Source organism: Kogia breviceps, chromosome 3, assembly GCF_026419965.1.
Source record: "Kogia breviceps isolate mKogBre1 chromosome 3, mKogBre1 haplotype 1, whole genome shotgun sequence".
Classification (NCBI taxonomy): domain Eukaryota; kingdom Metazoa; phylum Chordata; class Mammalia; order Artiodactyla; family Physeteridae; genus Kogia; species Kogia breviceps.
In genome coordinates, this window is record NC_081312.1 from 66,160,268 (window position 1) to 66,184,329 (window position 24,062).

General features: G+C 38.3%; 1 protein-coding gene across 4 annotated transcripts in view; it reads right to left on the reverse strand.

Annotated features, from left to right (window-relative positions):
• Positions 1 to 24,062, reverse strand: part of NPAS3 (neuronal PAS domain protein 3) — an 868,173-nt gene that overhangs the window by 841,262 nt on the left and 2,849 nt on the right. For 2 of the 4 annotated variants that reach the window (XM_067028590.1, XM_067028589.1), the window contains exon 1: positions 22,512 to 22,727. The exons of the other annotated variants lie outside the window; for them this stretch is intronic. In XM_067028590.1, coding sequence (XP_066884691.1) covers positions 22,512 to 22,561 — 50 coding nt within the window. In that variant the 5' untranslated portion in view covers positions 22,562 to 22,727. Of the gene's footprint in view, positions 1 to 22,511; positions 22,728 to 24,062 lie in introns of those variants that run through there. 4 annotated transcript variants of the gene reach the window in all.

Consider the following 24,062-nt stretch of genomic DNA (forward strand, 5'->3'; position numbering starts at 1 on the left):
CCACTGTGCCACCAGGGAAGCCCGAAAGTGTCGTTTTTATCATTAAATTCTATCTAGACTTTCTTGAGGATCATCACCTATCATCACTAACAATGAGAAAAGTCACTGGATGGTACCCATTTAAACAATAAATAGTTTTCAGAAGGGAAGGAGATGAAGAAATCTTGAATTAGAAGAAAATATGTACTTTAAAATTGTGATATAAATTCCTAAACTTTAGTATACTTTTAGATTTCATACCATGCTGGTAATCTCTTGTTAATGCTTGCATTTAAAACAGTTCCATTTATAAATACAAACTCTTCTTAAGATAACATTTTTCATCATTTATTAATCATTTATTAAATGCTCTGTCTAGTTCTAACTTTATGCTGATGTTATTACTTGCAGTCTGAAATAAATCAGTAGTGCTTAATAATTTCAAAATTCATTTTTAACAACTTCAATAATAAAATCAGTGGTTATATATTTCAGTTCAAACCAACATTAATTAACCAACTCATTTTGGGGGCATCCTCCTTTACAGGTAGGAAGACCTTCAAAATATTTCATTACCATCCTGTCGTCTCCCTCCCTTTAACACAGTAAGGCCCGAATCTCAAACAGAGTCACACAGCTTCTCAATGACATCAGGAAGCAACACACCACTATACCAAAATATTTGTTTAAGAAAAAGCTTTCTTTTTTCTTCTAATTGCTTCTTTTGACTCCATAACTGCAAATGAAAATTATATGAGGGGTTTCATATTTGTGTTTGATTATTTACTTAAGAGGATTTTAACTTATGTTACACTTTGATAACTGAATATCATATGCTGTTCTGTATTTGAACTTCTGAACCATTCTCTTTATTCTTTTACTTTTTATTTACCACTAAAATGTAGCTTTCTAAAAGAATTTAAATAAGACCACAGCTGATTAGCAGAGAAGACATAGTTCCTCGCCCAGAAAATGGGGGTATGGTCTCTTCCTCAGAGGGTTTCTGTGGAAATTAAATGAGATAACGTGTTTAATGCTCTTAGCACATGGCCCGAGACACAGAAAGAGCTCAACACGTGTTGCTTTCATCGCGATGATGCTGAAGATGGAGGGTGTGGCCATATAAGGTATCAGACAACCCTCACACCATGAATAACCCAGGGGCATCCTCAATTTGAGACATGGAGCAATTTATCACAACATGTTATACAGATTAAGTGTGAAAGAGAGCAGAACCAACATAAAATGGCATCACTACAATCAGATATGAATTCACATTTTTCAGAGAAATGTTATTAGGTTTCAAATTACTGGTAAAGTATTACTTTGGGTTTTAAATATTTGTTTCTGTAATGGAAATAGTAACAAACAATTTCAAGTTTAAAAATGTTTATTTCAAGAACTGCCATGAAATTACCACTTATGTGGGGAATTAAGCAGCACAAACTTTCTCTAAATACTTCCAGAGTTTGGTGAGTATGTTTAAACACACATGCTGGGGGAAACACAACAAACTGTAACACAATATACTGCTGTCGGGGTTCTTAGGATTAAATGAAACTGTCTTACTACAGGTTTTCCTCTCCTGCTATTTCTTAAAGGGTCGCTATTACATTTTACATAAGTCCTCTGCTTTTTCCTAATTCTACATTAAACACATAAGTATACTTTTGTATGAATAAAATTCATGGATAAGCAAAAATTATATATTCTATAGTAAAGGACCAAAATAATGTTTAAAAACTCAAACAAATGTATGGCTGCTTTGACTAGCTGACAGAGTAATGAGGAAAATCATTTTATTATTTTTGAATTAATAAAAGCTATAATAGTGCATAGAATAGCTGCTTCCCCCACCTCACCCCCCAAAAAAGAAAATGTCTATAATTTGACATTCCACTGTGGTGTTCTTGGTGATTTGTCTGAGAAGCTCAGGAAGAGATATGTCTCTCTAGTTTCCATTTGTATTTGAACAGCTTCTTTACATGTTAATGCAGGATTTTACTTTTACTTTTCTCCTGTTCCAGGAAATATTCAAGGATATAACCATATAATAGGGCTTCCCTGGTGGCGCAGTGGTTGAGAGTCCATCTGCCGATGCAGGGGACACAGGTTCGTGCCCCGGTCCAGGAGGATCCCACATGCCGAGGAGCGGCTGGCCCGGGAGCCATGGCCGCTGAGCCTGCGCGTCCGGAGCCTGTGCTCCGCAACGGGAGAGGCCACGGCAGTGAGAGGCCCGAGTACCGCAAAACAAACAAACAAAAAACCCATATAATAAGTTATGTCTTCTCCATGGCTACTGTAATAAACATTGTCTTTCCTGCTTCTCTTCAAACTCATTACATGAGTTTGTTAATGACTGTAAAGGATATTTAAGTCAATGAAAAAAAAACCCTATTTAAACATAAATAAAACATAAAAGTAAGGAAACCTTCTTGGATGATTTCCATTTTAAAGCTCTTCCATGTGTTTGATTACTATCTTATAACCAATATCCTCTTCCCCTTCCAAAGCCCCCTGATACATAATTGGAAGGATAGGAAGAGCTACAGATTCTACCTAATTCAACAATTAATCATTACTCACACAAAATGCAAGTGAAAACTGACATAAAACATTGGACATGGGGTATCCCTTATGTACATGGGGTGTCCCTTTCATAAGCTACCTGGCTTCAGTCAGCATATCCCCTTTTTGTGGAGTATACTTCAGCCAAGAAGACTATAGATAATAGTACTACATTCATACTTACTACTTGGTGAATTCAGAAAATAGGGTTTTCATCTCTGTAAACCTGAAGATACTCAGGGATTTCAACAGAAAGTGGTGATGCTGTTGTTAAGGAAATGAAGCCTGCCCAAGGCTTCTAAACCAAGCACCATGTGCATATTCCTGGGACTCTCACTGAACGGGTTGTCTCCTCTACTATCACAGTCATAATTAAGTCTGTGTCTGCCAGAGACGTGAACACAATTCATGCAAACTGCAGATTTCACAAAAGAAAAGAAGTCTAAAAATGGCAAAATGACAATACAATCATGGTACATGAAGTATTTACTCCTGTAAATGAAAATATAGTTCTCCTGAAGGGTTAGCTTACTTCAATTGTCCAAACTTAACATTACTAGACTTAAGGTCATTACTCATCTTTGGGGTCTTTATTTGATTTACTGTTAAAGCATGCAAATACACACACACACACCCCTAGTAAATACCTGGCATCTCCTATCAAAAGTTGAGCCAGATCTAGAAATAAAGGATTTGTGGTTTCTGGGGAATAAGAAGTAAAGCAAAAGTTTAGGAACAGAAACATCAGGCATAAGTAAACAAGTTTAAGAGTTGATCAAAAAGTAGAGTGTTCAGAAACCAGGAGGTCAAAAGAAAGATCAGAAAGACAGGCCAGATTTCAACGGTCAAAGCAGACAGGAGTATATCTGCCAGTAGTGTGACAGAACAAGATAGCAGTATCACCACCAACACACTGCTGTGAGCCTGTTCTAGGACTACATTTCCTGCCCATGTATTTACTTATCACTCACTCATTTGGCATACAACTGAGCACATACTGTGTGCAAGTAATGTATAGTTAAATGTGGGGTCCCTTTGATTTTGAAGTGCCCAAGGGACATCTGAATGGCTATGGCCAATAGACAGCTGTGTATATGGGTTTAGAGATCAGGAGAGACACTGGTCAAAAATGAACAGGTGTGGTGTTGTCAGCGTCTTTATTTGCTTTTATGGAGATAAGTGGTAGACTCCTGTAGGGAGGAGAGAATGAGATGTGTAGAAATCAGGCCAGAACACTGAACAACAGAGAGCTGGGAGGAATACCGGAAAAGCATGGCATCATGCAAGACAAGGGAACAGAGTGTCACAGAAAGGAAGGAGTGATCAGAAGTGTCAGATGCTGCCAAGAGATTATGGAGATAAAGACTGAAAGTGTCTATAGGTAATAGGTCACCTCCAGTGTGGAGATATACAAGGAAGCTGACTATAGTTGGCTAAGAAAAACTGAAGGTCACGGTAAGTTCATGGGGTGAGAAAGAGGGTATTAACACTTCTGGAAGCATTCAGTTATTTGGGGAGAGGACAGCTTTCATTTTAAAGAATTCATAAGGAAACAAGAAAAAAAATCAAAGTAGAGAATAGGGGTCACAGGTTTTTTCAAAAAGAAAAACAAACCTTTAGGTGGCACTTGGAAAGGTCCGGCTTTAAGGGAATTGATGAAGTATATTTAAGGAAACGCTGAGTGAGTCTGAGATAAAGGAGCGTACAAAGAGTGGTCAAATGTGAAAGCTACACTGAAGCTTTCCTGTACTGAGTTGGGGTGGGGAGCAGGGAGTATAACAGCAAAGATACAAAAGCGAGAGTTTCTACATTTAGGCTACAAAATGTCCTAACCTATAAAACTAAGAGAAAATGAGAACTTGCACAAGCTTATAATGCTTCCTTTGATTTTACCACCAAATTCGAGATTAAGCAGCATACATTCTCCAAAGTGAGAGACAGAAGGATAACAGAGTGACTCAGTCAACCAAACCGAAACTTTTGCGGCTTTCATAATTTCTAAGAGATGACGCACATGTAAAATAAATGCCTGGAATAGAAAATAAATGCTTATAATGAGCAACACTTAAAGATGTCAAAAATGAGTCACAAATGAACAAATTCAAATGCTGAGAAAGTTAAGATAATATGCTAAAGAGCTTATCACTGTGACACAAAATAATAATGCAATAAGCAGTAATTGTTAACATATTATTAAAACTGTAAATTATTATTATTAAAACTGTAAGACATATGTGTAGTTGCTCAAATTTTCCAGGTGGAAAAGCACAGTCCAGAGATGGTCTGTGTTTTTCAGAAAGAGAGCAATCTTTCTAAATAGATATTGGATACAGAAGACCACTTTTATCTGGAGTTAGGAAGCCAGAGTAGATCTGGACAAAATAAATCAAATCATCATCACACTGGGGCACCAGACCAAATAGCCAGGCATGGTTATATTCATTTCTGGAACTCAGTGCTCTCATCGGGCAAACAGAAAGCTTTTGCCCATTAGATTGAGTTTTCATTATTAATACCGAATAGAATTTCTAACTGTGCCATAGGGCAGAGCTCTGTTGCCATGTGTATCATGTGTGTGGGTGTGTGTGTGGACATATTTAGGTGTCAAGGTATCAGATGTTATTTTGGTTCTAGGGAATTAGATGTGCTTCTTTATGCATACACTAATAAATTTCTAGCTAAATTTTATTCCTAAAATTATTCAAGATATACCTCAATATATCTGAATATGCCTGATAAGCACTGAAGACAAAATTTAGTGACTACAGATAATAAACTTTGGAGAAAGTGAGCAATGTTCAGAGTAAAGAGAGAAAGGAATAAGTATATTTGAACTACTGATCCATTCTTTCCCTAGAGTCATTAATTATTTCATTTCTTTATATATATTAAGTTCAAGCAAGTTTATCAAATTTTATCCCTCTACTGGTTTGAATGAAAGTAACAGCGTTTACCACCATTAATCAATCATGGTAAAAAGCTAAATTAATCATGTTTTTTTCACTGTATCCTTATATGTGATTTTCTGTGCAAAGATTTTTGTTATAGGTACTATGTACACATGGCCATGTGATGAACTGTGCTGCTAGAGAAGAGATGCCTGGAAAAATGTCAGCTCTCTTTGTAATCTGTTCTATTTTACATGATTGAATTTTTTAATTTTAGTCTAATCAACTTAAATTATTATAGGTACAATTTTGTGAAATATAGAATTAATGAAATTCAAATTTTATAGAACTATAATTGACTATCAAATAGGTTTAATATGATTCTAATTGGAAATATTCTATTGCTTCAGAATTCATCCATTTGGTGCTATCGTTTGGAGGTAAAGAAACTATCAATGGCATATTTGGTTCTAATTGATTTTCTTGGTCCTCTGCGTAATAGAGAGTCCCGACACATCTTGAACCTAAGACTATTCTCTATAGAGTTATAGGGGTATACTCTTCAGGGAATCTAGAACAGATAATGTAAATAATTCAGCTCTGAAACCCAGAATGCACTAGAAATTTCTAAGCATTGGTAAAAATGTTATAGTTATAAAATGTTTAATTTTCCCTAATAATTTCTTTTTTAGATCAGCAGTCATGCGGTATGCAAAGGGTGTTTGAGATTTCTGACAAATAAGGAGGATTTGGGGAACGAAACACAAATACAAAATAGGCATAATTAGAACTGAAATTCATTCATTACTTCATTCTCTAGCTCTGTTCCAGGAACGTGTTTCACCACTAGGCATGCAAAATGAAGGAGAGTAATTTCTTCCCTTCCAAAGAGGTCACAATCTACATAGAAAGACAAGTACAGAAGAAACTATAACTTATTTATTTATTATCCATTATTTTGGTTAATAGTACTCTATTCTGGTTATGAATACTTAGAATTTTAACAATAGATTCTGATGATGAATTATGATTTGCTGGCCAACAGGTAGACAAATTCTATGTCCCACTGTCACGTCCTCAACAGCACCTTCCAGTTTGATATTTTAGCATGATCTCCAGATATTTGATTGGCATTTATATGGATAAAGATGATGTGGCACATATATACAATGGAATATTACTCAGCCATAAAAAACAACGAAACTGAGTTATTTGTAGTGAGGTGGATGGACCTAGAGTCTGTCATACAGAGTGAAGTAAGTCAGAAAGAGAAAATCAAATACCGTATGCTAACACATATATATATGGAATATAGAAAAAAAAATGGTTCTGAAGAACCTAGGGGCAGGACAGGAATAAAGACACAGACGTAGAGAATGGACTTGAGGACAGGGTGACGGGGAAGGGTAAGCTGGGACGAAGTGAGAGAGTGGCATGGACATATATACACTACCAAATGTAAAATAGGTAGCTAGTGGGAAGCAGCCGCATAGCACAGGGAGATCAGCTCAGTGCTTTGTGACCACCTAGAGGGGTGGGATAGGGAGGGTGAGAGAGAGACACAAGAGGGAGGACATATGGGGATATATGTATATGTTTAGCTGATTCACTCTGTTATAAAACAGAAACTAACATACCAGTGTAAAGCAATTATACTCCAATAAAGATGTTTTTTTTAAAAAAATCCCCATTGCAGAGAATAACTAGGGAATGCATCCAATAGAGAATATTTGGATCTGAGTGGTCTCATTAGTTAGACCATGTACTGATAATGAATTTGCATTAAATTATATTAGAATGGTATTGTTAAATCCTATTGGGATAAAAACTGGGCTAAAACACTAGAAAAGGAGAAAGTGAAGTGCCAAGTCATTGGGCACTGATCGGAGGTAAACTCCTAATTTACAGCTGGATCTGAATTAACTAGAAGCCACAGGTTATTTTAAGCAAGGCTTTTAAGTGAGATACATCAACAAATTATGGTATATAGAAAAGTGCCATGCTATGCAAAAGACAGGAATATATTATGACCCATGCCACAATAACTCACAAAATGTAAATCTATTCACATTTGAATGTTATAAAAACCATGCAGGAAATAGAACTACAGATTATAACTTGCTAAACAAGAGCATAATCTTCTCATAACAATCTTTAATGTAACACCTTAGCATAATGCTAGGTATGATCTGCAAACTTTTGGCTGATCTGTTTATGTTGCAATTGTAATCATTAGCTTTACAGAGATAGTTACCATGAAATCAGAAGATAAGAAAGGTTATGATCTAGTATAATTTGGGGATGCAAAAAGACTCAATACCTACAAGTCAATGGAATGTATTAAAGGCAATATATAAGATGGGACCTATATCATCAGTTGAATCCATGTGGGGTGGTATAGAAAAGGGAAAAACATTATGATGAAGGAAGGTGATGTGAGAAAACGGAGAAGCCCCAGAATAAAGACTAAAAACTGAAAATAAATAATCCACAAGAGTCAGAAGGAAGCTAGTATGGTAAAAGGATGCCATCTCTACCATATACTAAGTCAACACAAACTAAGGTTTGAGCCCAGTTTCAAATCCTCACTGTGACCTTATCTATAAATTGGAGATATTGGCAAAGCCTATCGTATCGTGTGACAGAGAAACTTAAACAATATAATGCAAAGGCACGACGTGAACTTTCAGCAAGTTAAAATTTATGGATAAATAGAGCAAACCAGGAAGAGAGCATGCTTACAAAACAGGACAGATATCTACTGTGATATAATATGTCATGAGAATGTTAATGTATTAACATCGTAAGGACCCATCCACTACTGAATCAAGTAAACCTACATAAGCTTCAGATACTGCATCATATGCAATTTTGGAAAGATTACATATTTGGAACCTTGGTCATTTTCTCTCCAAATCATTGACTTCATTTTGCATTAAGCTCAAAGAATCTCTAAACTATAGGACTATTTCAGCACTAGATCCTCTCATTCCTTCTATAAAAATCCCCATAACAGTGATTCACATTGTTGAGAGACAAGTCTCCATGAGTTTTCTTGCATTTTCTGCACACCTTGCAGGCAAGGTACTAACCGTCCCTTGTTCCAAACTATCTATTAATGTTTGTTTGTATGGAGAACACCTTGAAGGATAGAGGTAGCATTCCTCCCTTCATAGGAAAGGGGAGACATCTCTGAAAGGTTTAGGTTCCCTAAGATCAGAGTTCTTCTTATAACCCAAGCTACTGCATGTGCAGGTATTATCTAGTCTTCTTTGTATCATCCTGTAGGAACTGGGGCTCAGAGAACTAAATGCTGATACCCTGGCTATTGCTAATGCTGTATTAAACTTGTCTTCATCTCTGAATCAGGGGTTTTGCATCTTCTACCAGCATCCATTAAACTGTAGCATGCCATTAGCTTGCAAGTAGGGTAAAGTCTCAGACTCTTCAAAATTCTTGAGACAGGTTTTCAGGGAAAATATACTCCCATGTGTAACTGATGAAAATGTATGAATATGCCATTTCAAGAGATTATTGGATCCTCTGAAGCCCATTCACCTGCTGCTATAACGTGGACCATGGGTTAAAGATTCCTGCTTAAGTTAGGAGAGGCCATACTCAATCAGGGCCTATCAAAAGTCTTTTTGACCATGTATAGAGCAAATGCTGTTAACAAGCGAATAACAGCAAAATAGAGCTAGATGGTAATGTTTGCCCTTGGAACAAGACTTGGTAAATGAACTTCAGAAGAAGTGGGAATGGGATGGATCTTGTAAGTCTATTGTGGTTTGGTTCAACCCAAATCTAAACATCTGCCGCAGACTCCTTTCTACAAAGAACACTATAGCCATCTATAAATTCCACATTTAAATTCTATTTCAGCACTGAGTGGACACTTCCAACCTTGATGTCACAACATACCGCCCAATTCTAAATCTCTTCTCTTGGTGCTAGCTCTTTACCACAGTGAGAGACTTTCAACTAGACAGAAAAAGAAAATGGTTACCAAGAAAAACATGTACAATACATGTATTTAACCCAGCTCATGACATTTATCCATTTTTACCCTCAATAATGTGAGAAAATTAACATATTATTTCTAAAACAATGTCATGATGAGATGTTAAATTTTCCGAAGAGGTATTTCAAAGTGATGACTAATGTATCTCTTGGGAAGGGGTATATATGTGTGATATGGAGAGACAGGCAAGAACACACTAAAGATTCTCTGTGTTCTATTAATTTAAAATGTGTTTATTATTATTGGTTCATTTTAAAAATGAAAACAAGCTTTATTCCTAAATATAAATTGTTCTATTCAGATTATCTCCTAACAGCTAGCCAAAATCAGCTTTGAAAAAAGGGTTTTGATGAGTGAAAGGGAGAGACAGGAGTTACAGAAGTCCAGTCTACGCCATACCATACTTTTTTCTTTTCCTAAGTGTTTTCACAGTAAAAAAATGGAAAATTACCTTTTGAGGAATAGAATGTTTTTAGGGAAAATATTTTGATCAGTGGTGTTAAATTATCACTGACAATTAAGCATAAAATAGGTTTAGGGGATAAAATACTCTTAATCTACAGATAATATATAGAATACAGATTTAGATAATCTGCATATATATAGAAATAAGGAAAAAAGTTAATTACCTCCTTGCAGTAACTATTAATATCATTAATCAAAGAAAACAATAAATAAGTGACGATACATCTATTTTAAAAGTCATTAGCCTATTAGAAGCAAGAAATCTTATCCAGTCATAAATATTTAAATCTGTCTACACTACAAACACTAAATCAGTTCAACTTTACAAGTAAGGGAGAGGAATTAGAAGAAAGCTCCTTTGAAAAACAAGGTTAAAAAGAATAAATAACTGTTGTAGTTTGGGCATATATCTCACTACAGAAATTTATTCTTTTATAAGTGTTTTGGGAACACACAAAATTTTCAGAGATTACTTATTCCCCTAAGCACTCACCTGTCCATCAAATATTACATTAACTTCCTTCTTTATGGTATATCATCTGGTTTTCAAATATTTCCAGAGTTGTTCTGCCGTCTTGATTGAATGTAACCAACAAATGTATTTATCACTGAACACTTTTTGTGTTTTTCTTCAGTGTTACATTGAGTCATGTGCATAATATGTCACTTTAAAATATAACTTAATACAGCCTATTGCTTCCTCTGCAATGTCCCTCTGGACATTCCTGAAATAAGAAGTTTCCTGTCAAAGATGTTTTCATAGAAGAAAAATACTTAGGTATCCTATATTTTATTTATTGAAACCTGCTTGACAAGCATCACATTTGATCTAAAAACTTTATTTAATAGTTTTATAAGTAAAGAATATATGTAAATGTTAATACCATCAGAAAAAAAATCCACAAATACTTCAACTCGTTACTTTGTATCATATAGTCATGCAATTCAAATACTGTAGTCACATAATTTTGTAGCTGGAAGGAAATGTTAGCAACTCAATATACAAATAAAGAAACTGAGGCTGTAAACGGTTAAAGGACCTATGTAAAGTACAACTTCCTACAAAGATAATGAAAGACTGACACTGGTGACCAGGACTTATGCCATTACCTGTTGTTCTACTAGGACCCAACAAGCAAGTGGCCAATGGTAATTCATAATGTATTGCCATGACAATCTCAATATATCCATGGGCTCCTGTCTTAAGAAAACATTTATTATTGAGTAATGGAACTCTTCCTGCTTTTTGCCTGCCCTCATTGTACACAGAAACTGAAAGCCCCTTGCACAGCTTGACTTTTAGGGCTCTCTACTGACTTACGTCTTAGCATATTTGAATAGCAGTTTAAATATACTGATCCAGGGATGTTATAGCATTCTTATTATAGTTATCTTTTACAATATACAAAACCACATTAGCTAGGGGACGGTGCTACTGTCATAAAAAGTGCTATGCCCCAAATCATTTGTTTAAGTTGCTCTGCAGCCACATCAATACAATGCAGAAACGGGCCTTGAGAAGTTCTTAACCTTCTGAAGATAAATACAAAGGTGTAAGACAGTTCTTTCTTTTTGCTAAGAATGTTCTATCTTGTTAGTAGTTGTTTGATCAAATATGAAGTGACTACTAAAAGATATATTTAACTTTTTATAGCTATAGGCTTCTCTACACTAATGAGGGAAAAAAAGTTCTATTTTTTTATTTTTTTATTTTGGCCATCCACGTGGTTTGTGAGATCATAGTTCCCTGACCAGGGATGGAACCCGGACCCTCGGCAGAAAAATCGCAGAGTCCCAACCATTGGACCACCAGGGAATTCCCCCATTTTATTTTTTAAATGATCCCAATTCCTTGTCCTAAAAACAAAAAAATAATGTATGAGATTAAACCCTTGGATGAAACCATGTGCAAGAGCAGTACAGGTTATGGAAAAATATGCCTTCATAATACCTTCTGCTATCTCTGTTGCTAACTATAACTCTTGCATATATAATTCCATTATACTTTTATAATTCAGGGTTTTGAAAATGTTTTTGAACCATTAATATATTTTCCTGGTTAAAATTCTTAGAGATGTTCTTAACAAGAGTCTTAGATAATGAATTTGGGCAAACTCTGGAACAGTCTTTACAGTATTATCATTCTCATTAATTTTCAGAACTACCCACTGTGTTGAGATGATTGTCATGGGCCTAAGACTTCAATTTGGCTAAATATTTTTGCATATATTTCAACATATAAGTAACCAACAGATGTTTAAATGTTAAGTTCATATGGAAGAAATGGTTAAATGTGTTTACCCTTATCTCATGATTTCTTGGCAACACTAATTCTTATTTTACTATTTCTTTATGTATTTCACAATTTCCTCTATGCTTTGGTCTATAATGGACAGATAATTCCAAAATCTCTTCAAAGATAAAACAATCCTTTTTAGAATTTAAGCCATTTATACATGTATAATATTTAACATATGTAACATATGTAGCATCACTGATTTTTAAAAACAGAAAACCTTAAATAGTAATTCAAACATTATTTTTATAAAATATATGGAATTCATATAAAGCACAGAACTACACTTTTTTTTTTTTTAACACAAAGAGAGTTTTCCATTTATATTCTTATTTGGCTTTAGCAACCTGATATATGATACTGCCCTAACCTGCCAGAAAAAAAGATGGGTAGGAGGCTAAAAACAATATTACTTTTAAGAGAGTTAATGCAGTACACAGTTCTATACTTTCATCCAGTTTATTCTTTTTTCTTTGCCTTTTTGGTTATCTCTGAAGACTGCTTCTGTTTCCATTGTTTCATCCTTTAGCATTCACATATCAGAGCAATAAGTATTTCATTACTGGTTTATCTGTCCAGAGGCTTGAGAAGCGGTAACAATTAACCCTCCCTTCACAGTGATTGATACAGGCTTTGCTTTCAATTTGTTCCACTACACAGATCATGAAATTCTGAATGCAATCATCCTCATTGACCTACACTTTCAAACACACAGCTACAATGAGACGAAAGTAATTATTAAAAGGAACACAGGACTACTAAGATCTGAAACAAAGTCTTTAAAAAAATCTGTTAGATGACCTTCTGGTAAAATTGGCAAATTTTGATGTTAAGGAAAATGATAACTTTGTGTCCCTGCCTGAAAATGCAAGCTGATCAATGTATATTGTGGTGACTGTACTGACTACAGTATATACTTCCAAAATACAGAAAGCCATTTTAGAACTGTTACAAATTAGAGATAAACTGTCAACATTGTAGCTTAATCTGCCTAAAATTTTTTTCAAGGAAACTCAAGTTCCTGATTTGTGTATAAAGAAGAAACATTGACCAAAGCAGAGAATGAAGGTTGGTAAAAGCAATAGCTTTACTCTATAAGAAGAGTTGCATACCTGAGTCCTACATCTTCCCTCTCCGTTTTCCCTTTAGGTGAAGATTCACAGTAAGAAATGAATACATTTTTCACAAAGTCTGAAAAATAGCTTCCAATAAATATTAATCTACTGCAATCGATATATATGAGGAATGGAGAGGGGGAGAGTAGGAGAGTGGTGACTACAGAACTATATTAAAACAAGGGTTGCAGTTAAAGAAAATCAGGGCAGAAAGCAAGGCAGCAGGCCTGAGGCTCTAATCACAGAACAGAGTGATGGAGATGAACCAATACGGCATGGATTAGCAATGAATTATTTTGAACTGTAATCATATGCCTGCACAGAAGAGAGGCAAAACTAGCCATTACTCACAAACTGATCTGCTGATTTCTTGAGAGAGGTGGGGGGGGTGGGGAGGGGTTGATGAGTATAAATTCATATGTTAAACTAATTCAGAATAATGAAAACCTAAAGATGTGGTTACACTTCAAGTTACATTCTATTTTTAATGTCTGCTACATACTACATAATATGGGATGTTTACAGTATAAACTGTAAAGTGCTTGGATTCAAGTAGGGTTAATCCAACCATTTCTTCTAAGATTAGGATGTGAGATATTTACTCCACTCTCCATTTTTTCTTGTCCAATAAAACCATTTCTGAATAACTTTAATACCCCTAAATATAAAACATTTAAGTATTTAGTTATAAAGAAGAAACAGCCTTCAAGGAATTAACTTCCTTTGGATAATCTGAAAAATTCATACCAAATGAAGATTCAATTGTTAGAACTAATTTTGTTAGGAAGAAAAAAAATCAAAACTGCTGGTAGCAAGAGATTCCTGAGATTCTTATGAACAGACTGTTTAAATGAAGAGCACTTTAATCAGTAGAGGAATCCTCACGTTTCTAATGTCTTGCTGTGCATTCTGCAGGTTATAGTAGCAGCTGGTAGAGGTCATATATCTTTTGTGAGCATCCCAAAAAGGCTCACTGCCAGACTGTTAAATTATGAATAAGCAATGAACAAAAGAATGCAGATACGGTGGTGACAAGATAATCCAAGCAAATTTATCTATGACAAATTTCACAGGATTAACAAATTACATTTACACAGAACAATAAAAATGTGCAAAAAAAATGATGAGCCTACTTTTCCTTAAAGCATTAGGAAAACAAAAAAGTCACCAATCCGCTGCATATATTTAAATTTAACTTGATCTAAAGTAAGACATTTATAATATGTTCAAGATACCTTTGTAACATTTTCCCATTTCAGGTGGATCTATACAAACATGGTATATCTGGTTTATATTTTATATATGTTACATTGTAAAGACTATATATACATATATGTTTGGCTTATATATAAATCTCATATACAACATAAAGAAATCTCCTACAATAAATAAAAATCATCCCATTCATATATACAAATAGAATGGATATGTTTTTAAGAAATAGATTTTGAGGAATGAATTCTTTTTGTAGGGAAAAATGCTCCCTCAATCAGTACAATACATATTAGCTACTAAAATATCCTTATTCATTGATATCTCCTTTTTCTAGGACCAGAGAGAGAGACTCTGCAAACAGTTTCAATCATGCCACTTGCTCCTACCAAAATACTGCAGTCTTTATGAGTAAAATGCTTCTGAATGAAGTTTAGAACTAGTACCAGTTTCTGCAGTGTTACAATAGCAGAAAGGAAGTCATAGTTGGCTGGGGGGGAGGATAAATGATTTCAGCTATATTCACTAAAGATGACCCTTAACCCAATATTACACTTTTCTTTATAATAAAAATTTTTTAATAAATCTTACAAATGAAGAAAGCCCCAGTCTATCAGAAGTAATGAGATATTACTGAAATGACCTGTGATTCCATAAAGTGGTCTTAAAATGCTATGTGGCACTACTTTCCAAAATATGTGATAAATATTTAAGTTTTAATGTTATATATAACCTCAGTACCCAAGTCAGAGCTCTTTAATTCTGCATTAGCATACTGATGATAATAAAATACTGTAATCAGATATAATTTCTTTTAAGATGATCTGAATGCTGTTTGAAATTTTATAGCCTATTTTTCACTTATACTTCCTATTGACTGTTGCTTTTTAGCTTCCATATTTTAGCAAAACATCTCTCTAAATGAGCTCTTTCCAACATTTCACAAAGCAACCTATTCTTTATGTAAACAAGAAATTTTCTGAATGTAAAAGTGAATAATTAATTTACACAAACAAAATACTCAGCTTTCAACCACAAATACTCAAGCGCTGCTTATCTAGTCCTTTCAAGCCCTGAAATTCCTACTATACTTTTTTTTTTTTTTAAGGAAGCTATTTGGTTGACAGTATTAGATCTAAAAACGGGAAGATAAATGTGGCATGCTTGTCTATTACCTCAAATCTAGCATACATTCTACAATGAGCAGTGATAGAGTCAGATGCTACAAAGTTTCCTGAAGTATAGCTTTTGTCAAAGAACTGTTACACACCAGACCAACCCCTGTGATCCCTGGCATTAGAGGAATTAAAATGTTACCAAGACTTTCTCTTCTTGAAGATGCTGGCAAGTGTGTGAGAGTCTGGGAGGAGGGTGGGGAGAACTCAGTAATGATAACTTATCACTTGTGTATTTATTGTGGTCCATTTTTAACATGTTTTTAATTAAATGAGTTAATTAATATACGTAAAGCCCTTAGAACAGTACCTGGTACACAGTGCTATATAAATGCTTGTTGTCATTATTATAATGCCAGATAATTTGGCAAGAGGCCAACTTTTGAGATATACAAGAGTCCTTATATATCTCAGAAGACAACATCCAGAAATATAGGAACTAGAGTGTGTTATTCAGAAAGCCTATGAGGTTGTTTCTACCCATTCAGTGGCAAAACTATCCCAAAATAAAAACATCTCAACTGTAATCTTTAAACTGTGGCACAGTCTGAGGCACGAGCGGAAGAGGTCACTGAATACTTCACAGTCTAAGACCAAAGAGGCCTATGTGCATGGCAAACTGATTCTTCTGAAACCATTCAGTAAAAAGTCTGCCCCGAAGTATAGACAGCTGTGGAGCTTGCCCACAAAACTACCGGAATGTTAAAAGGTAGAGTGAGAATAATTTCTTGATTCTTCCTCTAACTTTATAAACATGGTATTTCTGAACTTCTCCAAACATCTGAGGAAGGACCAAGAAGCAGAGATCTAGTTCACTACTCACAGCACACACAGTCTTTCTGCCATAGGAATTTTCTGGCATCAGCTCAGAAATCCCCGGCTCTAGAAAATCCAAAAATGTAGGCCCCTCCACACTGCAGTTAAGGTACATTTCTAGAGACAAACCTAATTTCAATCTCTAACTCTACCACCTTCTTTGGGAACAATAAGTCTCTGTTTTCTCATCCATAAATGGGGATATTAGCACTTCCCTTGTAGGGCAGTGGGGAAACCAATGAGAAAATTACTACGAAGTATTTAACACAGGGCCTGAAACATGTAATGTCCAATAAATCTTTATTATGATCATATGTGATCTATTTTCATTTTAAAATCCCATCAAAGATCTTTAAAATTTTTTGCTATAATTTCATTTACATTATATAGCATCTTTTCTTTCTTTCTCCCAAGAACCTCTAATCATTTTATAGTCATTACTTACAATATTTTACAGGCTGAATACCTGTCTCCGCAGAACACTAAGCTAACAGAAGTCAAAGGAGATAAGGAGCCTTATTTATAGGTCTATGAATTCTGTACTTCCTACTCTTCCAGAAAAGGGTGTTTTCTGGCCCTTGATAATATTTCACATATCCAATATAAAGACAAGTCTATAACTAGAGCAACTGCTCTTACAGGGTGTATTATTCACCACTATCCCCCGCACAAGTCATGATGGTCTATCGCAGAGGTTGGATAAATAAAGCTGAATGAACAAACCAATCAATAATTATAGTCCGGGCCCACGAGCAGTTTGGACAACAGTAATGTGCGATTTTCATCTTGCCTCTCATGATTTTGTACACGAGATCACAAGTATTCCAATTAATTCACCAAAACATTACACTTTAGACATGTATACAGACAACTTCAAGTGTTGTTTAATCTTGTCACTGCCCTAGTAATTTCAGATATAGTAGCAGTCACCTTCCTCTTACTAAGCCATGTCCTGCTTATGTACTGTACTATTATTAATATTACTACAAATTATTCTATGTACGGTTCTATCAAACTTACAAGTGCAAACATCCTATTCACACTAGTGGAGCCCAGTGCAGTAAAAAATACCATTCAGTTACAGTTGGTTTATTACACTGCCCAATGAGGGAAAAAAAAAAAAAAAACAGGTATTATTTACTGTGAAAATACTAACATTAAATGCAAAGCAAACATAACTGGATTTTCCCATAAATTCAGGAAGTTCTTAGCTAGTCATAGTATAGATTTAAATATTTAAAGTTTCACATATTCCATTATGAGCAACTTGGGAAGCATTTAAATTTTAAAATTAATATTTAATCAAATGAACAACTAAAATTTTCAACATATTAACTCTTACACTAGGTTTCAGCCTTACCCATTGTATACAATTAAGAAATGTTGATAAAGCACTTGAAGTTAGATTCTAAGCCAACAGCAATGCAGAATTTTTTAAAAGTTAATTCAAGAGATGAAACGCTAAAATATGGAAAAAGTAGCCATGTAAACATAACATGGGAGGGGCTAGTTCTGCTCTCACGTGTGCTTAATTTTCTTTAAATTTAGTGAGTGGCATTCTGCATAGGAAAGAGGATCACTAGAATTGCAGGAAAAAATAGGAAAAGAAAAATAGACTATCTAAGGGTCATTAGTAATAATAATAAAGCACTTAAGGAAGTTTACAGAGAAAAACATTACCAGGAATGATTCAGAAATCTCTGTGACATATCCCCTGCAAATACCCCGCAAAATTTAAAGCTCAACAGCTTAAAAAATAACTAAATAAAAGCTAAACTGCCTAAATCCTCCCCCAAAAGTTCTGCTTTACAAAAGCATATACAGTAAAGATACACCATCATAGAAAACCTCACCACAGAGCAGGGGACCCTGGACATCAGGTCCAGTTTCAAACAGATGCAATTTTAACATGCCAGTGGGCCAGAGTAAAAGAGTTGAGGGGTTCATGGAAATTCTGGCATTCCCATAAAATAGATCTATTGTAGGTAAGGGCAACCATTGTGTAGAAGAATTTTGGGGAAAACTCAAACTTCATATTGCCAAAAATATCAAGCTGTTACAATCTGTAGATTATATTTAAATTGCAATATAATTCTTACCAATTCATTGTTGAACAAGACATTAATTTCCCAGAACTTTTAGTCAAAAATAAGTCATATATTTAAGAATATTTTAAAGACACAGGGACTAAAACTTTACTCATAATATCACTAGGTGCTAAAAAATAACTCACATAACTTTATTTTTAAACCAAAAGCATCAAATAATGTTGGATTCGAGTTTGCTCATTGTTAACAAATCAAATCTAGTAATTGGCATAGTACAGATTTGAAGTAGCTTTGTGTCTCTCAATTTATAAATCAGAAATTGGAAATACGAAAGGATGTTGTAATGTGGGAGGGTCCTACGTAATGAAGGTCATTATAACTCCTGGCTCCAGAGCTATACAATCTAATATCCTCTCTGGTGGTTCTATGATATGCCCATGCATTACAGTTCTTGTTGACAGTCTGTTGCCTTGGAAATATTTCATTATTTCAGTTTTTCCATTTGTAGACCCTTGGCCTTGTGATATGAAGGCCATCCTATTTCATATTTTCGATTATCATTTAAGCAATCTTGTGGAGCTATTTATATATAAGCAAGTGTTAGACAACGCATATCATCATTTATCACTCTGTTTAAGCTTACACTGTAGGAAGAAATACCTCAAAAAAAGTCTCCACCACCACCTTTACTTTTTAAACCAAAAGCCCTGTGCAAATGGAATATGCTTTGCAAACCAGCATGGGCATATCGCATGCCTGACACTTCTGTCTAATTTTCTTGGTTATACATCCACATAGTGGAAACACTCTGTGGTAGTGCTATATAATTTGCAGCCTATTGGAGTTTTGTTTTGTTTTTTGTTTTGTTTAAATGCACAAGGTTTTCAACTTGTTCTTTCAGGCTCCAAAGAGACACTTTCTGTGTGGATGAGTCAGAGAAATTTAAGGAATACTAAATAATAACGTAAGACATTATCAAGAAAAAGCTTCTCTTTCCAAAATTTACTCTGTAAACATTATTAGAAGGAAATGACTTTTGTACTGTATTATTAAACTCAGGTCAGATATGTCATAAATAAACAACAAGACAATTCAAAAGATATGTTTTTTCAAGTTTTTGATTACTGGTATATTTGAAAAGCAGTAAAGAATAGTGTCCATAAATGCCTTTATGAAATCAATGATTTGGAAACCATTTTTTAAGTAAAAGGGAGGAGATCACTTGAAGCATGTCCACAGAAAGCCATCTTTTATAAACATATTTGTGTTCAACCGTTACAGAGAAATCATACTACTAACCAGCAAGTTCGGGCACAAAGTGCACACAAAGGTAAAATGACTACTTAGCTGAAGCAAGTAACTATGAAAAACACCTCTCCTGAACCAACCATCTGACTTCCCATTTCTCATTACAAACCCAAATCAACTAACATGTGTAATGTTTACACTTAAAGTGTTAAGAACATTTAAAACCCTAATAACAAAGTGAACCCTCGGGGCATAAAACAACTGTTTGGATAACGGGTCAAGTTTGTGGTTATTACTGTTTGAAAACGTTTAGCTTTATAACTCCTTCCTTCCTTTCCTCTATATCACTTCTGCCCCTTACCTCCTTCGTACTACTCCCTCTCCCTACAGGTTAAACCTTCTCAGATCCAACCTTTAAAATGACAGCATCCGAGCTGAACAAGAAGATGCTATTAAAGGGCATTAAATTAAATACAGTATATCCTCCTACAACTTCAATCAGAATTTCAGACCAAGTGTTATTTAGTTCAGCTCTCAAGTGGAGCAGAATAACAAATTGCGCACTTTGATTTACCTTCTTCGAATGCCAAATGGAGACAGGTGATAAAGAACGCGCTCATGCACAGGCTATGAAGTTTCCTCTAGAAATTAATTCTATCTTCAAGATTCCCATCTCAGAGAAATTCCCAAAATGGCACACAAATAGGCCTCTGCTAGAGAGATTACTGGGGCCATCCCAGTAAATACACTTACTACCAGCAGAACTGGGGATGAAGGAGGCAAAGAGGAAGGAAAGAACGGAGGAAATCAATTACAAACTTCTGATTTCAAAAAGTATTCATCACCATGTTAAATAAGAAGTAATTATTAAAAGCCTTGCACGATGCTCTGAGAGATAATTTTTCTACCTGCAAGAGTAAATAACTTAATATGTGAATTCTCATAAAACACTAAGACTAAATGTTCGTTTTAGCTTTGAGTTGTCAGATAGTTAATGCTACCCACTTTTAACATCTTTAAAAACTGGACTGTGTATAATTTACTCTCAGGTACATGATTTATACAGAAATTAGCTAGAGTTTAGAATGAGTCACTTAACTACTTACTTAAATTATTTCCTTAATCCTGACAATTCTGCGGTCCCTACTGGATGGAGGAAACGAGCAACAGTGCAACTGAAGCTTTTTAAAGGAATAGCTTGTTTAATAATATCTCCCTACCGCCTCTTGATGTAAACTATAGGTTAAATGCTATGTTGTACCAAAAATAAAACTTCCCACGTAATAATAATTAAGTCTTGCTACTGCGGACTGCCCTCATCTTCTTTGCAAGTTCACTTAAGCCTGTGAGGAAAGTAAACATCGCTGCTTGGGGGCGGGGTGGGGGGGACGGGGGTGCATATATCTAACCGTATTTGTTTTCCTCACGATTCAATGGGTAACATTTCATACTTCCTACTGAGCATTTTCTCCTCGGAGACAGAGAGAGATATTCACTTTGCTCAAACCAATATGCTATATACAATTAATGTCATTAACGGTGCCAATTAATAGCAAATAGGATTCCAAACAAAGTAGGCTCGGTGGACAGCAGGAGGGAAAACCACGTGGGGCGGAGGGGTGCTTAGTTACTCCGAAATCTAACAATGCCATCCACGTAGGACGGTTAAGGAAATTTTGAATACAAACTCCCTTTCCCTTTGGCTTTGGTTTAACTAACTTCAAACAGACATGCTCGGCTGAGCTCCTTGCCTGGCTAGGCAATTCTCACCAGGAACTTTTTTAAACACTGATCCCCAAACTGTAACTAACGGGGCAGAGATGCTCCAACTGTTGGCACATTTTGGATCTCGCTGTTGGCTTGCTGATTTGAATTGGAGGGTTTTCTTCTTTCTTTTCCTTATTTTCTCCGGGGGGGGGGGGCAAGGGATTGGAGAGGAGGGCAGGAGACGAGAACAGAGGAGCAGGAGACCCACAAGTTGCCGAGGCTGGGGACGCAGCGTGGGCGGCAGGGAGGCGGCTGCCGCGCGCCTCTCTCCGCTCGGCCCGGCCTAGCTGCTCCGCGCGGAGACAGCCCCTCGGCGACACCGTCCGGGCCTGGCGCGAGCCCCGCGCTCTCCGCCCTCCTCCTCCTCCTCCTCCTCCTCCTCCTCTCTTCTCCTCCTCCTCCTCCCCCTTCTCGCCTGCCTTCCCTCCCCCTCCCCAGCCTCATTCCTTCCTAGAGAGCAGCTGCCAAGGGACCTGCGGCGGCCCCGGGGATCCCCCGGCCCCCCCACCCGCTCCTCTGCTCCCAGTCACACAGCAGCCCCTTCTTTTCTGTTCGTTTCTCTTTCTTTTTCTTTTCTTTTTTGCTTTTTCATTCTTTCTTTCTTTTTTCTTTTTTTTTCTGTCAGCGAGTCACTCCATTCGCCGAGCCGAGGAGGTGCGACCGCTCGGAGAGCCTGGCGCCGCCGCCGCTGCCGCAGCCGCCGCGGGCGGACAATGCGCGCGGGGACCGCGAGCGAGCGCGGAGCCGCCAGCCCGCCGACCAGGTCCCCGCGGGCTCGCGGCCCAGGAGGCGGGCTGCGGAGCGGGCCCCGCCACCTTTGCGGCGGCGGCGGCGGAGGCGGCAGCGGCGGCGGCGGCGGCGGCGGCGGCAGCAGCCGCCCCGGCGGCAGGTTCAATAAACAGAAAAGTGTTACCGTTCTCGCCTGGAAGGATCCTGCTGAAAGCTGGGCTTGGTGGGCGCCATCTTCCTGCTATTTTTTTTCCTCTCTTACTTTTTGCCTCTCTCCCCCCTCCTGGGGCGGGGGGCGTGGGGAGGGCGGGGGGTGTGCGTGTGCGTGGGGTGGCGGGAGTGAGTGCGGGCGTGCGCCGCGCTCAGCGGTGGCCAGGCGGGCGGTGGCCGTGGCCTTGGCCGTGGCGGCGGCGGCGGCGGCGGCGGCCGTGCTGCTGAGGCGGGGAGGCTACGGAAAAGTAGTGGGGCCGGAGCCTCGCCGGCGGCCGGCCGTCCCCTCGCGCCGCCGGTGCCTCTCGCCGCAGGTCGCCGCCTCCTCCGCCGCTTGCGCCTTCTCCTCCCCCTGCTCTCCGGGCGCCGCCGCCGTCCATGCGCCGCAGAGCCCCCGCGGCCCGGGCCGCTCCGGCTCCCGAGACATGCCCAGCGCGGAGACAGGCGACCGGCGGCGGCGGAGGAGGAGGGGGAGGCGGCGGCGCGGGGGGGGGAGGCGGCCGCGCGGCCAGCCAGGCCCAGGGCCCCGCCGCCTCCGGGTTCTCGCCTCGCGCGCCGCCACACCCCCCGCAGTCACCCTACCACCGCCACCCAGAGCTGGCCCGGTGGCAGGTGGGGCACACACCCTCCCGGCGGGGGGCGGGGGGGGAACCTAGGTCGGGAGGGGCGGGGACGGGGAGGACGCGCAGGGGATTTCCAGCTTGACCGCTGTGAAAGTATTTCTGAGCATTTTCCAGCTGCTTTGCTCCAGAGCGCTCTCTCGCACGCAGACACCCCCCCTTTCTCTCCCCCCCTCTCTCCCCCCCCTCTCTCTCCCTCTCTCTCCCTCTCTCTCTCTCTCGCGTTCGGGGACTGGGAAGCTCCGCTGCCGGCGCAACAACGCCACTCAGTTGCAGTTTCGAACACTTCGCAGCCAGGAGGAAAGAAACAGAGAGAGAAGCTGAGAGGCCACGGGAGCGGCGTCCGGGGCGCGCCTCCGGGGACAGCGCGTGGGGGTGAGCGGGTGCAGCGGCGGCACAGGCACCTTGTGGCTCGGGCGCTCTCAGCAGCGTTGCAAAGCCGGAGCAGCTGCATTATTCACGCACTTGCAAGTCTGCAGACCCCGGGGTTCACAAGTGAATCCCCAGGAGTTTAAACGCAGTTAGATAAAACGCTTCTCTCGACTTGGCTCTTAGGACCTGAGACCCGACCGGACTGCGGGCCTCGGGGATCCAGCCCAGTCGCCTCCTTATTTTACAGCTCAGCGAGGCCTAGGGAAAGGGCCACTCAGTGCAGGGCCAGTGCCGGAATCCTATTGCGTGGGGAGCCCCTGGTCAGAGCGTTTTCTCCACTAAACCGCTCTGCTGGGTGTGGGCAGCTTTTTAGGCAGAGACTTGGGTCAGTCATGTGTCACCCAGGAAAGTAGAAAGGACCCTTAAAGCATTCCCACTTTGAATAAATGAAAGAGCCAGGCGGAAAACATCAAGCCAATGAGAGGCTTTGCATTTTACTTTAAACTTAAGAAAAAAAATAGACCTGCAAAGGG